General features: G+C 33.6%; 1 protein-coding gene across 6 annotated transcripts in view; it reads left to right on the top strand.

The window, feature by feature from the left end:
• Positions 1-16,820, top strand: part of WDR47 (WD repeat domain 47) — a 74,763-nt gene that overhangs the window by 32,199 nt on the left and 25,744 nt on the right. For 4 of the 6 annotated variants that reach the window (XM_023503418.2, XM_031967198.1, XM_031967200.1 and 1 more), the window contains exons 5-7: positions 6,501-7,303; positions 12,668-12,794; positions 14,655-14,833. In XM_023503418.2, the coding sequence (XP_023359186.1) occupies positions 6,501-7,303; positions 12,668-12,794; positions 14,655-14,833 (1,109 nt within the window). The remainder of the gene's footprint in view (positions 1-6,500; positions 7,304-12,667; positions 12,795-14,654; positions 14,834-16,820) is intronic. The other 2 variants (XM_031967199.1, XM_031967201.1) reach the window with 1 other exon arrangement.

The following is a 16,820-nucleotide window of genomic DNA, read 5'->3' as shown; positions in this document are numbered from 1 at the left end:
TAAAAGATAAAATTTTGTAGTGTATTTTTCCTCCTTAAAGTGAATGTCTTCTCTTTGATTTTTAGAAATTTACTTTATTAATTTCTTATTTTGTTTGAACCCAACTCAAGAGGAAGTATGTTATATGGTTTCTATTTTTACTGATTCCCTTTTCCTTATACTGTATTAAAATGAATTCACATCACCTTCAAACTAAATAGATTAAATTTTCTCTTTTCTCTTTAAATTTATTTTATATCTTTTTTTAGAGATTAGCAGAGAATCTGTTTTATTGGGGCTTTTTTTATTGAAGATTTTGCTCTTTATAGAGTCTTATATCTATTGTACAATAGTTTTTTTCCTTTAATGTTTCCATTGTACTAATTCTATATTAAAGTGAATATAAACAAGTAACAAAAACATGAACAGATATTTAGATGAGATGTTCCAAAAATCTAAAGTGAGGTAATAAGTTGATCATATGTAGGTGACTATTTTTTAAAAATTCTCTCCAGATTTTTCTATTTCAACCTTGCAACCTTTCTCAGACAGGGCTTTTGTAGTTTATTACAATATCAGTTTGGGAAAAGTTTGATCCTGAGGCACAGAAAGGGTTGAGTATAAATACAGGTATATCCTGAGTATTGACATACAATTTATGATCATATTATACCTCTGAACATATTCCTCCCTACTGCTTTTTTCAGAAAATATTCACTGAGACTTAATGGCTTTCCCTCAACAACTTTATTACTGATTAAGGCCATCATATATAAACCTATGCTTTGCCTCTGTCTTTTACCATTGTCAGTTTAATTTATTCTTTCTCAGGTAATCTTTCTAACATCTCTTTAACCTTCTTCTGTTCTCCCCTCTCTTCCAACTTTTATTCTGTTTCCTAGCTCAATTATCTCTTGCTTTGTATAGCCTTCAAGAACCCACACGAAGACATTGCAGTAGGATTTTAGTGGAGAGAGTTCTGACACTATAATCAGGTACACTTTGATCCTATATATAATCCCTTTCTCTTGTAACTTCACTGGCAGATTGACTCACCCAGAAGTCATCTGGTACTTAAGTTTTAAGCAGGAAGTTCTACCCTTTTGGATATCCATTCCTACTGTTGTAGATCTCAAGTCCCATTGGTGTACTTTCCTTACCAATGACTCTGGTAAGTATTTAGGTCTTAGCTAAGGCTTTTATTGTGATAGTATAGTAAAATCAATAGCTACAAAACATTTACTCCCCAAACTAGACTCACAATCTTTAAAAAATTTACACAGCATTGTCTAGTTAGGTACACAGGTAGAAGTTAGAAACTTTCAAAATAGTTTTCAGGTACAGCATTGAAGGGCCCTTGATGGTCTTTTTCTCTTCATGGAGTTTTCTCATATCTCAGTCCTTGTGCTTCTTTGTTGAGTGCTGTTTTTACTTCAAAGGTTAGTGATTTTATCTTTGTGAGTACTCACTCTTCTGCTCTAGATCTTGGCTAAACATGACTTAGTTGTCCCTTATGAACCTACAGCAGTAGGTAGAAAATTTATTGTCCCGAAGTCAAGTTGGTGATTAGTTTTTCCTCAAAGTGGCAAGTCTAATCCTTGGGACAACAGCTGAGATAGTTGGTCATCAGGGTTGTACCTGGAATCTTTCTATTTTGGTAGGGTCTGCCAGAGTTCATTCTATTGTAATACATCATTTTGAATCCAGAGTCACTTCTGTACTATGACAAGGCATCAGATGAAGATTTTAATAGAATATCAGTCCATTATTGAAGATTGCTTTTTTAAAGGTTTAAATTATATAACAAATCACATAGATGATTTTTTTAGGGTTTAAACGAAAAAAGAAAGGCTTATAATAGAATGATTATATCATGTTGTGTAGTGAAAAGAGCACTGATCTCTGGGAGATACGAGGTTCTAGTCTTGACTTTGCCATTGATTAAACTGTGTGACCTTGAGTAAGTCATTTATTTGGTTTTTTAGGCTCCATTGTTCTTAACTGTAAATGAGGGGACTCAATATGGACTCTAAAGTCTCTGCTATCTCTAAATTCTCTCTCATTTTGTTTCTTCCTTCAAGAACAAAGAAAATTTTTATGAATATCTCAATAGATATCTAGTTCAATTTAGAAGCTGTTAAGGCCAGAGTAGGTAGTGGGCTTATATTCAAATGGATTTGTAATTTCATTAGTTTGAATGTTCTTCAACAATACAGATTTCAGTGCATCTTTTCCTTTCCTCCTATGTGATTCTTAAACACTCTTTTCATAAATTCACTCTAAGGGGTCCTTTCAACACAATAGTTATCTCAGTTTCTCTTTGATATCATAAGGGTAATATTATTAGATCCTTCTGTCAGTGATTCTTCATCCTCACAATGTGACCAGGCTATCGTCTCTCCTCTCATATGATGCCATCTTTTACTCCTGATCTTTTTTGATGTTCTGCATATATTATATGTTAAACTTGCTCATACCTACCATGTGATGCCTTTTCATTGTCCTCTGTATGATATTTATTTTTAATTTTCTAGAAATAATTGCAGTTCATGTTATGCTATGGCATGACAACATATGGTAGAATGTTAATCTTATAAAGATAGACTTTTGCTTTCAGGAAAAACTTAGAGCCTTAAAGGAGTTTTCCCAAAGATAATTCACTCTTCCTTTCTCCTATTCAATTCCAAACCTAATATGTGTTATCTGCACAAGATATATACACTGCGGCATTTTAAAAAGTTCTGAGAGACATAAGTTCTAGATAGTTTAATCATTTTATTAACAATGCCAACATTTTAATAAAAGGATGGTCATTTGACTGTCTCTTTTAGACCAAAGAACCTTCAGGGTGGTAGACTCATAATTTATATGATCTTTGAAGAGTCGGTGTTCCCAAGGGTAGCAATCATTTCTGATTGGCTAACAGTTAATAAGAGAATGAATATTACAATGAAAGGGTGGGCTACATTACAAAGAGGGTTTTGAGAGTATATGATTCAGATCATGGAAAACTTGATCAAAGAAATATCAATTTCCATTTCACCTCTGACGAAAGGGAGAAACCACATTTTCACAGACGTGTCTGAGTAGACACAATGAAGAAGAATCCATCAGAATTTCTTTTACTTTTTAAAATTAGATCTCAGCCAACCTGGCTTGGTAAGTTATTGAGAAAGATTTCCTGTGCTGCTTGATTTCTGGACAAGGAAGTAGAAAAGAGGAAAAACCTTGATCTGCGTACAATAATTGGTTGTAAATACCAGAGAGAAATAATTTCTTAAAACACAGATATGTATATACATACATAAACATCTACTAATGGACAAGCTCTTCAGGTTGCCCTTTCAGATGCATAATTATAATATGAGCTTGAGACAGTTTATCTTCTTGGTTTTTCTTTGTCTGCTGATACAGTCATACTCTTTGAGTGATTATGTTTTCCAAGAGATTCTATAATATTTTGGGATTTGATGCAGTCATCACAATTTCGTCTGTAAATAGAAGGATCTGGACTATCTCTGGGAATCTCTTTCAGCTATGCAGGATTTCTTCCATCAAAATTATAGACACTTTTGTTTAATATACATATCTCCCTGCTTTATGCTCTTTGTCTGGTGTTTATGATTAGAGAGTTAAAAACAGTTAATTGTTATTAAATCTTTTAAGGAGTCTGGAATAATTTTGATGTATGAAAAAGACACTTTGTTTAAAAAAATAGCCTGTAAAGTGCGGTATGCTCTTCAAATCACATTATTTCATAAATAAATTGTAAATTTATCTACATTATTCAATCATTTGTAAAATGATAAATGTAATTAGAGTCAGATTCTCCAAGATAGAGTAGCATGTAGACCACAGGCTTCATTCTTCCTTCCCACCCCCATCCTTCCTTTCCTATTATTAAGGATACCACCATCTTTTTAGTCATCTAGGCTCTCAATATAGGTTTCATCTTCTACTTGTATTCACCCCACAAATTAAATCAGTTGCAAAATCTTACAGTTTCATAACATCTCTTCTAAACCCTGGTGGTTCAGGCCTAAACTTGAACTGTTAAAACTACCTCAGAATCTTGCACCAGTTTATTCCACCCTCCACTTAGCTGCCAAAATGGTTTTCCTTAAAATGTTAAGTCTTAGCATGCCATCTTCACTAGTCTCCCTCCACTCAGTAAATTCTAATGATTCCTATAACCTTCAAGTTCAAATATAAAATACTCTGTTTGGATTTTGAAACCTGGTTTCTTTCTTGCCTCGGCCCTCGAAGCAGAGTATGTGGACCCTGGAAGAAAAGAGACAAGGGCAAGAGAGAGGGGACGCGCAGGAGGATGGAGGCAAGACAAAACCATCTGATCAAGCCTCATTTTAATGGGTGCAATAGTACAGATATATATAGCAGCAGGGATGAGCGAACTTAGTACAGGGTGGTCCTAGACAAAGGATTGGTTTCCTGCCCAAAGATGAGCTGATCAGGTGCCTTTGGTCATAGGAAGCTCCAGGATGTGATTAGGAGATGCCTAGATATCTGCCTATTCAAGGTTAGGGCAGTCTTTTGGAATGTGGCCTTATCACCTTATGGCCTGTAGATTAGTGCTGACTCCCCACATTTCTACCTTTTTAGTCTTCTTACATTTTGCTCCCTCTGTGTACTCTGTGATTTAGCAAAACTGACTCTTGCTTTTCCTTGCGGAGGATACACCATCCCGGATTCCCTGCCTTTTCATTGGCTTGCTCGGCATGTCTAGTACGCTGTCTTCCTTCCCGTTGCCTTCCTGGATTTCCTGATTTCCTTCAAGACTCAGCTGAAATCCCAGCTTTTGCAAGAGATCCTTTTATATCCTCACAATCCTATTCTTCCTTGTGAGGTTGTCTCCTTTTAAACCATTATAGATGTTATATGTATTTAGTTGTTTATGTTTTCTCTGCATTAAAATGTTTCTTTGACGTCAATTGTCTCACTTTCTTTTTTGTATCCCTAGTGCTTAAACAGTCTTGATGCGTATAGTAAGCGCTTAATAAATGCTTCTTTAAAAAATCTCATTTATTTGTCTAGTCCTTATCTTATCCCCTGTAGATTTTCCTATCCTACTTTATGTAATACCTAGTCAAAAGAGGCCCTCTGGGTTTGCTTTCTTTGGCTCCCCACCAGATTACCCGAGGACTACAACCAGGAGAGGATCATATAGAAGATGTGGAATTCCTGTATAGGTTATAACCTATATAAGTTATATATATATATGTATGTATATGTATATCTAAACCCATACAGGGATTAGGTTTATGCTCTTTATCTATATGTGCTATCTATGCATTTGACAATTCCCATTATGTGGTGGTAGAAAATCAATGTAAGTACCAGCATGGCCATCTATTTTGATTTAAGTAGTATATAATTAGTTGAGTAATAAACCAAATTACTTTGGCTTTTAGCTGTATAATACTTGAAAATTATCATTCTTTAATTTTTACATTTCTTTTTGTTACATATTTAATTTTATCAAATTCATTCTTTTTCAATTAAATTTTAATTAGCATGTACTTATTTTCTGTCACTGCCACCTTCCACTCCACTAAAAAAAGACAGTAGGAAATACAAAATCCTTGTAACAAGTAAAACAAATTTCTATGTTGGTCAATATATATTAGCAATGGCCAAAGTTTTGTCTTATTAATCTCTTATCTTTCTGTCAGGAGATGGGAAGCTTCAGCACAATCCTTAGGAATCATGGTTGAATACTAAGTTAATCAGAGTTAAATCTTTTTTTCAATGTCATATAGTATAAATTGTTTCACACATGCACCATATAAATATTTATTTACTCAGAGACCTTTGGTTAAAAACAACTACTGCTTTCTTGAAAGATGCAGAACCAAAAAACTAACAGTTTTTATCTGCGAGTCAAAATTGTCCCATTGTTAACTCCTTCAGTATCAAAGGTTCCACCTTTGATTAATGAGGGGTCTCCTACTAAAATCATCTTGCTAGAATTCCTGATAATTCAATTTTCACTTTTCAAGATTTGGCAATTTTAAAATCCTTTGTAAATTTTCTTTTCAAGTTATGTATATATATATGTATATACTACATACATACATATTCAGGGTTTTAAAACTTGATATGTGTGTGTGTGTGTGTGTGTGTGTGTGTGTGTGTGTATATTATATATATAATCCCCAAATTTGTTAAAGTATTTTAATATGCAGGTTAATCCTAATATGCAGGTTAATCCTATTACAAGGCTTTAATTTCCTATAGTTCAGAGCTTCATTTGCATGGACTTCTATGAAGATTATTTCAGGAAGCTTATGTTGAAAATTTTGATTAGGAAGGTAGTGGGAGCAGAGTTAAGTGTTCAAATGAAAACTTATATTTTTCATATATATATTATTAAACCCTATACACCCTTTGCAGTTAAAAGATTACAAAAACTAGCTTGACAAAATCTTGTATTGAAAAAAGAAATTCTATTCACTTTGTGATCTTTTCAAAGAATGATCAATTTTAGTATTTTTTGTTTACAGTTGGAATTTACCATGCAAGAAGCTGTGCAGTGCCTCCATGCCTTAGAAGAGTACTGCCCTTCTAAAGATGATTATAGCAAACTCTGTCTGTTACTTACTTTGCCTCGCCTGACTAATCATGCAGAATTCAAGGACTGGAACCCCAGCACTGCACGAGTTCACTGTTTTGAAGAGGCTTGTGTTATGGTAGCAGAGTTCATTCCTGCTGACAGGAAACTAAGTGAAGCTGGCTTTAAAGCAAGTAACAATCGTTTATTTCAGCTTGTAATGAAGGGACTACTTTATGAGTGTTGTGTTGAATTTTGTCAGAGTAAAGCAACTGGAGAAGAAATCACAGAAAGTGAAGTACTTCTTGGCATTGACCTTTTATGTGGTAATGGTTGTGATGATTTGGACTTGAGTTTGTTGTCATGGCTTCAAAATCTTCCACCTACTGTTTTTTCTTGTGCTTTTGAACAAAAGATGCTGAATATTCATGTTGACAAACTCTTGAAGCCTACAAAAGCTGCATATGCTGATCTTCTTACTCCTCTTATCAGCAAACTTTCTCCTTATCCTTCATCCCCAATGAGAAGGCCTCAGTCAGCTGATGCATACATGACACGCTCTCTGAATCCTGCTTTAGATGGCTTAACTTGTGGTTTAACTAATCATGATAAGCGAATCTCAGATCTTGGAAACAAAACTTCTCCAATGTCACATTCCTTTGCTAATTTTCATTATCCAGGAGTACAAAATCTTAGTAGAAGTCTCATGCTTGAAAATACAGAATGTCATAGTATTTATGAAGAATCACCTGAACGGTAAGTATTTTTGTTTATAAAATTGCTGTGTGATAGAAAACAATGTTTTTGTAGAGTGAATTTTATAATTATCTTTTAAAAAATTAAATTGTATTTTATTTTAATAAAAATCTGCTTTCTCTCCTTCTTCCCTTCTCTTTCCTCATTGAGAGAACAAGAAAAACAAAACCCTTGTTAAAAATATGGATATTTACGGAAAAACAGCATATCTATGTCCCATGGCCCTCTCCAAAATCTCAGTCTGCACTTTGAATCTGTCAGTTCTTTAATTAGGAGATGATTAATGTGTTTAAACACAAGTCTTATGGAATTATAGTTGGTAATGTATTGTTGTTATTGTATAAATGTCCTAGTTCAATTCTTATAACCCTGAGTTTCTCTGATTCCCTTCATTATTTCTTATAGCACCGTAGTGTTCCATCATATTTATATACATATGTTATTTATTAATCCCATTCTCCTATTGATGGTGCCCTCCAATCCCAGTTCCCAGTTCTGATGAGGTCTAGATATGGGGTACCTAAATGAAATTAGGCTTTAATTGAGGTCTGTTAGCAGGTTTGGGGTACAAGGAGTCAAATAGAGCTCCCCTGCAACCCCTTTGGATTTGGTGCAAGGATACCGAGTTAAATGAGGTCTAGTGGCAGCGAGTCCCCAGTAAAGGAATTTATTGGCCCCAAAAGCTAGTTTGATAAAAGAGGTTTATTATGGGGTTTGGAAGTAAGGTTAGAATCTAGTTAAGGAAATAGGTAAGGATAAAGAGATAAGAAGGGTACCAGAAACAGGATTCCAGTGGAGGAGAGGGTCCTGGCATGCCAGGTGTAAGGCTGGCATGTTTGGAACCTCTGCAAAGAGAGGATTCCAGCTTAACTTCTTTTATAATGAGAGATTCAGCTAGAGGGGCCTATGGGCGGAGTCCCAAGTTGTCTCAGATCCAGGTGGGACTGGGACAGACCTGGATCTTCTATTGGAATTCAAAGGGACCAGGATTTGTGAATCAAAAGGTCCTGGATTGATAATGCATCAACTAGGAAGGATTGGGAATCAGAAAGAATAAATCAATTCTTAAAGGGACCACACCTGCATCAGTTCTTTGTCCCCATAAAGAATTGCTATAAATATTTTTATAGTTATGTCTCTTATGTACTTAAGTTTCGTCTATTTTTGATTTCTTTGGGATATAGACCAAGTGAGAATGTTGCTATGTCAAAGGGTATGTATAGTTAAATATCTTTGGGGCAGATAAACCTGACAGTTTTTGAGACCAGCACTTTAAAGTTAATTCCTTACAGTTTTAGCTTCACTGCCTACCCCCAATATCTGTCACGCAGCAAAAATTTGATAAAGATTTGTTGATTGGTTAATATTTTTAAGTAACATTGGATAGAGTTATTTAGAGGCATGGGAATAATAATAATAATGACATTTAAATGGCACTTTTAAGTTTGCAAAGAACTTTACAAATATCATTTCATTTGATCCCTATAGTCATATAAAGTAGTGCTGCAGGTACTGCTATTCTCATTTTACAGATGAGAAAATTGATTCTCAGAGAAATTAAGTGACTAGGGTTTATAATAGAATGTCAGTGGTGTTAAGTTCAAACAGAAATGGATTCCTGTAAGCACACTTTGTTGTAATTGTTCAGTTATTATATATATTCAGTTATATATAAACTTGTATATAAAAGTTTCAGTTATTATTGATTTGCCTCAGGATCACGTAGCTACTAAGTGTCTTAGACCAGATTTGAAATCAAGATTTTAGGTCTGATACTCCAATCAACTGCATCACCTAGTTACCCCTATATATTGACTTAGAAAATCATAAGTTAACATTATATTGTATATTGTATTTAATATATACTTTAACATATTTAACATGTATTGGTCTACCTGCCATCTGGGGCAGGGAGTGGAGGGAAGGAAGGGAAAAATTGGAACAAAAAGTTTTGCATTTGTCAGTGCTGAAAAATTACCCATGAATATATCTTGTAAATAAAAAGCTATAATAAAATAACATTATGTTGGATTGTATTTTTGTCAGACATTTCCCAATTGCACTGAAACAGTGGCCATCTTAAAATAACACTTGAATCTTCTCTCATCCTTCCCTTTAATTCCATTTTTCTTTACCTTCTACTCTAAGAAAGGAATGGTCTCTCCTACAGTACTATCCCTACTAGGTATTGATACTGTAAAGAGGGTCTGTAATCTGACCTATAATCAGATACAACAGTTCCAGATACTACCATAGCTACTTCTAGAAGTACCTTCCATGAGAAGGGTACATGGTGAGGGAAATGGAAGAGGAAGGGAAAAAGCATTTATTAATTTCCTACTATGTGCAAAGGATTTCATTAAGTACTTTACAAATAATGGCACCCAAAATATTGCAGATATGAAATGGGAGAGTCTTTTAGTGGCAAACATGAGCAGTCTTGACTTTTAGACATGATAGCTTTTTTGAAGCTTCATCTTCATGTATTCACCTTCACGTGAATATATACTCTTTTTTTCAGTCACTACATTGTCAAAAGCTCTAGTAAATGGGTTGTCTTTGTGTACACCATTTCTTCAGGGTTGAATCAAGTAGTGAAATATGATAAGAAATAAAGACTACTTATATTATTAAATGAGTGATGGTAAGGTCCTGGAAAGCTTCTGTGTCATACTATATAGGCAAGGAAAGGAATAAGCATTTCTGTAGCATCTGCTATACGCCACGTATGCCCTAAGTGCTTTATGAATAGTATCTCATTTGATACTCAGAACACAGCTGAATGAAAGTTTTGCTGAAATGCAAATGTATTATTATTATTATTGCAAATATATTTGTGTGTTTTAGGAATTGAATATATTTAGTCTATCTTTAGTAAGTAGTTTTTTCAACTGCTTTCAGGCACTTAAATACTAAATCATCTCCTAAAGAGCAAATTAAGTGTCTTAGACATAAACATTAGTGGAAATTAATTCCTTAGTCTTTTTAAATTCAGTGATTAATTGATAGGTTTATATTTGTTTTCCCACTTAATTTCTAAATTCATTACATCTACATAATGCTTTAGAGTTTGAAAAGTACTTTATAAATCTCATTTGATCCTCACAACAGTCTTGTGAGGCAGGCTCTGTTAGAATCACCCTTTTTACCAATGAAGAAACTGAGTCTCAGAGAGAATACATAACTTGTCTAAGATAATATAATCAGTAAGTGTCTAAGGTAAGATTAAATTAGAACTCAGGGCTTCTTGACTCTTCTCTAGCTATATCCATTCAGCCAAAAAAAAAAAATTTTAATAAAATAAAGTCTTATTTTAAAAATTTGGCTGTTAACATATTTATCCCAATATAATATTATTTATGTTTAATTCATAATTCTTCATATTACAAGGACTTTTAAAGAATAAATGAATAAAGCATTGATTATAAGTGCTTACTCCAGGAAAGCACTGTGCTTAGTGCTGCAGATACAAATAGAAAAGAGAATCTTTGCTGTCATTCATATTAGAGCTCACATTGTCATGGGGAGATCAATACGTAATTTGTTTCAGTCACAACTCAGAAAAGTCCTTAAGTTATAGCAGCAAAGCAGATGGTAATGCCTCTTTTTGATGTCATTTGTACTGATAAAATCATAGCAGTTTCTGATGTTGCGGCTTTGGACTGGGCCAAGGACTTTGAAGATAGGGATTTTCTTCTCTGTGTTTTCCAAAGCTGTGGAGCACTTAGCAGCCTACATCTCACAAAGGTGCTTTCCAAGATGATCACTATGGGCTCTAGGCTGGAAGCATTGTTATTCTGAAGGATTCTTGGGTTTAGGGTCCTGGGTTGCCTCTATCAGGGTTGGAAGAGAGATAGTGTTGGTGGTTAAAACAGGAATGAATCTTAGAAGACAGTAATTTAGTTCATCTACCATACTAAGGAAACTGGAGCACATAGACTTTTAAGTGACTCTTCAAAAGTCATATAGCTAATAAATAGACTGGAACCTTAGTCCAATGCTCTTTTCATTATATTAGGTTTGTAGAATTTGGAGAGTTTCCTAATGTAGTAATCTAATTTTTTTCATGAAAAAATAAACTTTCAAGAAATTTACTTGTTACATTTGTTTTATATGAGAGATTTTTCTTCGCAGCTTTGTGAACATGTTTTCTATTGAAATATATCTCTCCCCACACCCTAATGAAATATGTTGTCTCCTGTCTTTCCTTCAGAGTGTTTTGCTGCTTTAGCTAGGCAGACTTGCCTGTCCTTGTGAGAGGAAGTCGGTTAGGAAGGTTGGTCTGTTCTTCACAGGAGTTACTTTACTGTAATGGTAGAGAGCTGGTAGTAAATAAGAGCAGTGGTCTGGATTAGAAATGTCGAAGTCAAGGTCCCTGGGTTGTATCAGCCAAATCAGATTTAAATGTAATTGGGAAATGTTTACAAACATATAAAAATACAACAAAATAGAGAGAAGGTTAGTTTGTGATTTTCTTAGAATGTCACCTGCAGGGATCCATTTCTATTTGAGTTTGGTGCTCTGGTCTGGAGCAGTGCTGCCCATGGTTCTTTTTACATATGTGTTTCAGTAGGTAGTAGTTGGTTGCCAGTTGCTACTGATGGCATTGAGGAAGTGACCTTTCTCCTGAATTTCTCCCCTTGGTGATGGTTTTGGAAGTTGTACTTTAACTAGATCTGATGGTTTTCAGGCATAGCTGTTCCTAAGATTTTTGATTCAGGGTCCTGGTCTGTCTCTATTTAGGTTGTTGCCAGCATTTCTGAATGAATGGACGAATGAAGAATATTAGGAATAACTAGATAAATCCATCTTAAGCAGACTGTAAATGATACATATTCAAAAATGGAAAATTACATATTCACCTTTTGCTTGTATTAAATATAGAGAAATTGAAGACAGTTTTGCAGGAAAATGTAGAGAGATATTAAAGGAAGGCATGGGGTAATCCTTAAGAAACTATTTGGGGAGAGGATATAACACAGAATTATATAAATTTAAAACAGGAATGAATCTTAGAAAACAGTAATTTAGTTCATCTACCATACTAAGTGAGGAAACTGGAGTACATAGACTTTAAGTGACTCTTCAAAAGTCATATAGCTAATAAATAGGCTGGAATTAGTCCAATGCTCTTTTCTCACCATATTAGGTTTGTAGAGTTTGGAGGGTTTCCTAATGTAGTAATCTAATTTTTTTCATGAAAAAATAAATTTTCAAGAAATTTACTTGTTACATTTGTCTTATATGAGAGATTTTTCTTCACAGCTCTTTGTGAACATGTTTTCTATTGAAATATATCTCTCTCCACACCTGTTTGCCTACACTAATTTCATCACCTTTGTTCCTTTTGTACTTTATGGAAAGAAGTGATACTCCTTCAGAAGCACAACATCCTGTGAGCAGTGAAAACTTAGAGCAGGTTTCAGCTTCAGAAAAAGAGCCAGTCAATGGAACACAAAATCCTGTACCAGCCAAGCAAGAAAAAAATGAGGTAACATCATCATTTAAATAAAAACTAGAACTTGTTTATTTGGAATTTAGCTGTAGTTTTCTAGTGCTCCTTTGGGGAAATATATTTGACTTTTTCTTGTGAGTGGCTTATTTCCCCCCCTTCTCTAATGAAGAGTAATAAAAAATGGATCAAACACAGGCTTAGGTTTTCAGTTATATCTTGTAATCTTTTACTTTAATGAGAAAGTTACTATCTACACTATTAATATAAACCTGTATTTGATTTTGAGTTTTAAAGGTTGGAGATTATTTCTTGAACTTTCTTACAGCTCTGAAGGAAAATAATATAGTTTCTAAAATCAGGATTAATTTTATTTTATGTAGAGCCATTAGAAAAGGTCATTCCAGTTAAAATTGTTGAGTTGAAACATTTCATGGTGACAGTAAAATTTCTTATTTAAGCTGATACTGTTTGTACCACAGTTGCTTTCTCCCATAAATATTGCTGTTAATGAATAGTTGGCAGAAAAAACCATTTAATGTATTATTGATAGTAAGATTGTTGTAAATAAACATATCATTTAACTCATTCTTTCTGATTTGTTTCAGTAGGAAATGTTGAACTATAGTAAGTGAATAATAAATAAACTCAGCTATACACTTGTGTTTTTAACAAGTCAACAATTAAATCATGGTATTTTTTCCTATTGATTTTTGAGAGTGCTCTTTGAGAATAATTTCAGTCAGTTTATCTCTGTTTCTCTTATTTTCTCTCCTATTTAATTACACAAATATGTATGTGTAATATATGTGTGTATATGTGTATATTACATATAGAAGTTCTCTTAAAAAAGAATTCTTTAAAAGTTCTGCCTTGGTCAGCTTTCAAGCTGGTCATTCTGTTCCAGGATGCCTTCAGAACACTGTACCTGTAAACTGGTATATAAGCCATCCCAGAGGAAAATAGGCCTATTATTACTCTATAACAGCAGCTTGGTAATGGAACCTTTTGTTGCCAACAATAGAATCTAGTAAAGATTAATCTACATTTAGTGAATACTTTTCTCCTAGATGTTGTATAGTTGCTGTGCCAATAGGAAAATTGAAATAGTTTATCTTTTTTCTTTTTGTTTTTAGAAGTCATTTTAAACCATTCTAAAAACTTCTTAAGAGTGAAGTTTTGTTAGGTTTCCTATATGGCATAACTAAGGAATTTTTAATACTTAAATTAAGCATGTTGAACAATACTATCGAAACATTTTGTGGAACAGTAATATCCTTTGTATGAAAAATTAAACTTGTAGCAGCATGATAATTATGGAAATATGTATAGAAGAATTGCACATATTTAACATAGATTACTTGCCATTTAGAGGAGCAGGTGGGAGGAAGGGAGGGAAAAATTTTGGAACACAAGGTTTTGCAAGGGTGAATGTTGAAGATTATGCATATGTTTTGAAAATAAAAAAGCTTTAATAAAAAATTAAACTTTTAGATCAAAATCAATAAGAGATAAATGTTTAATTGCTTTTTCTGTCAGCACTGATGGATTTTATTTTGAGCCATCTGGATTTTCTTGTTAGATCTTATTAGACCATAAGTTATATATTTTTAAAGATGGATGGTTGGGGTTAGGAATATAGTCTGGGACCTGAGAATAGATCAAAGCTAATTGGCCTACTTGAATACTGAGCCATGTTCTTGACCTTACTGTTATGCTAATATTTTGTATAGAACAGTATGATCAATATTTAATGTTTGACAGAATTAAAAAATTAAATCAGTAAACTTAATAGAGTAAATTTATTATAATGTTTATTATAATAAAGTTCTTATCGTTTTTAGTTGTCAGTCTTTTAAAATGTATTTATTTTAATGTAATCTAATTTTTTTTTTAAAGCTTCGAGATTCAACAGAACAGTTTCAAGAATATTATAGGCAGAGATTACGCTATCAGCAGCATTTAGAACAGAAGGAACAGCAGCGACAAATTTACCAGCAAATGCTACTTGAAGGAGGTGTAAATCAGGAAGATGGTTCTGACCAGCAACAGAACCTTACTGAACAGTTCCTTAATAGGTTGGTTTTTTTGGACAATTTTTTTCAACTTTTAAAAGTTAACTGAGTTTTTTTTTTTAAACAAAATAAAAGTATGATGCCTTTTATTAATATAGCTGAAAATTTTAAGATTCTTGTATTTTGCTTCAAATAATTTCTCATGTATTAAAGACTCTTATGTTACAGATTTGCTCACACTCACCAAGCTCCTATTCCCCTTGTTTCTCTATCCAGGTACACTCTTTTCTCATAAGGAAGATTAGGGCTCAGGACTTCATGATTCAGAATCAGATCTCTCAGGGCTTTGTCTCTACTGACCTCAGGTGCTGATATTGTTTCATGATATGGTATCTGAACTTAGAACTCAACATAGCTGGAGGGCTTGATATATCAGTGAAGTGCCTCATCTTTTATTGTTTCCTCCTCTCTACTTTCTCTCCATTACCACAATTCTACCAAGGTTCTGCATTTGCTCAAATCACCTTAAGTACTAACACCCGGGAAGCTTTCATAAGTCCTCTTACTCTCTAATCAAACGAGGATCACCAATGGCAAGAAAATGGTCTTGATACTCTTTTCTGACCTGGGGAGTAATTAACAATTATTATTAGTTATGAGTACCTTTTACCTTCTTTAAACATTATTTGCCTTTCAAATATGAACAAAGCACCTTATAATTATAGAATACTATAGATTCATCTAGTCTGAGCCCTCCTTTGGTTAAATCATTTTAAAACCCATTTATCCTCCTTTTAAAATATTGTTGTTAATGCATTTCCCTTCCTCCAGTTGCCTTATATTTGTTAATTTGGGTATATATTGTTGTGTATCTTTTGTCACCTGACCCCTCCTATCTTTAATCCCCAGTAGGATGTAATTTCTTTGAAAATAGGGCTTTTTTGTTTTTTGTATCCTCAGTATTAGCACAGTGTCTGAACACTTTTTTATTAAGTGATTTTTTATTTATTTTTATTAAGTGATTGATGAAATTTCAATTAATTGAATTCTGTAATTTCTCTTGTAGCATAGTCTAGTTTAATGCTATCAGGAAATATATTTAGCATTGCTTATACTTAGAGTCTTATAATTTTGGCAAGAAAGTTAAAATATAGCTATCCCTAGAATAACCAAGTTTATACATTAGAATGGCAGTTATTCCTCAACACTTTTCCCTTTTTAATTTATCCCCACTAATTTAATTTTTTCTTATCTAACAAATTTCTCAATTTTTAAATAATTTTGTCGTTCTTCTGTAGACCTTCTAAGTGTTCCGTATATCTTATTATGTTCTTTATTAAAAGACCTGACTAAAATTTAGTTTAATACAGGGATTCTTAACTTGAGTTCTGTGAACTTTTTAAAAACTATTTTGATAAAACTTTAATATATTTATTTCCTTTTTTAATCCTTTGTATTTTATTTTGTATTTGTATTTATTTTGTATATTATTATGAGGAGTCCAGAGGTTTTAACTTCTATGAAAGTTAAACTTATATGGACAATGAAAACCTACCTAAACTTGTTCTTCAGTAATTAAGAACTTTTCCTTGGTCATACCATTCTCATCCCAGTGATTTTGATTTCCCAACTATTATCATTCAAATCCCTTTCTTCACCCAACCTCTCCAAGTTCTCTCACCCCCAATCCCTTATTCCTATTCCCCTCAACCTGTGCCATACTCTAAAGCTGCCCACTTCTTCTACCATACTTTTCTGGAATGCCTGTTTCATAGAGAATGATCTTGTTTTCACTTTAAGTCTGTTCCTTTCCCATGCCTTTCATCTTCTGGCTCTTACTGAGACCTGATAATTCTGATAATTTAATTTCCCTGGCCTCAATTTCCGGCACTGGCTGCACTTGGACTTATTTCCTCCAACTCATTGAAATACTTCTTATACCTCATTATCATTTTCTGTACCCTTCTTCCATCACTCAATAACCTCTCTTCCTTTCACTTTCATGCTATTAATCTCTACTACCCAAAGCAAAATCCCAGGAACCTAAAGA

This window comes from Sarcophilus harrisii, chromosome 4 (assembly GCF_902635505.1).
Source record: "Sarcophilus harrisii chromosome 4, mSarHar1.11, whole genome shotgun sequence".
Lineage (NCBI taxonomy): Eukaryota > Metazoa > Chordata > Mammalia > Dasyuromorphia > Dasyuridae > Sarcophilus > Sarcophilus harrisii.
Note: the sequence above shows the minus strand (reverse complement) of the source record. Positions and strands in the feature narration are given on the sequence as shown.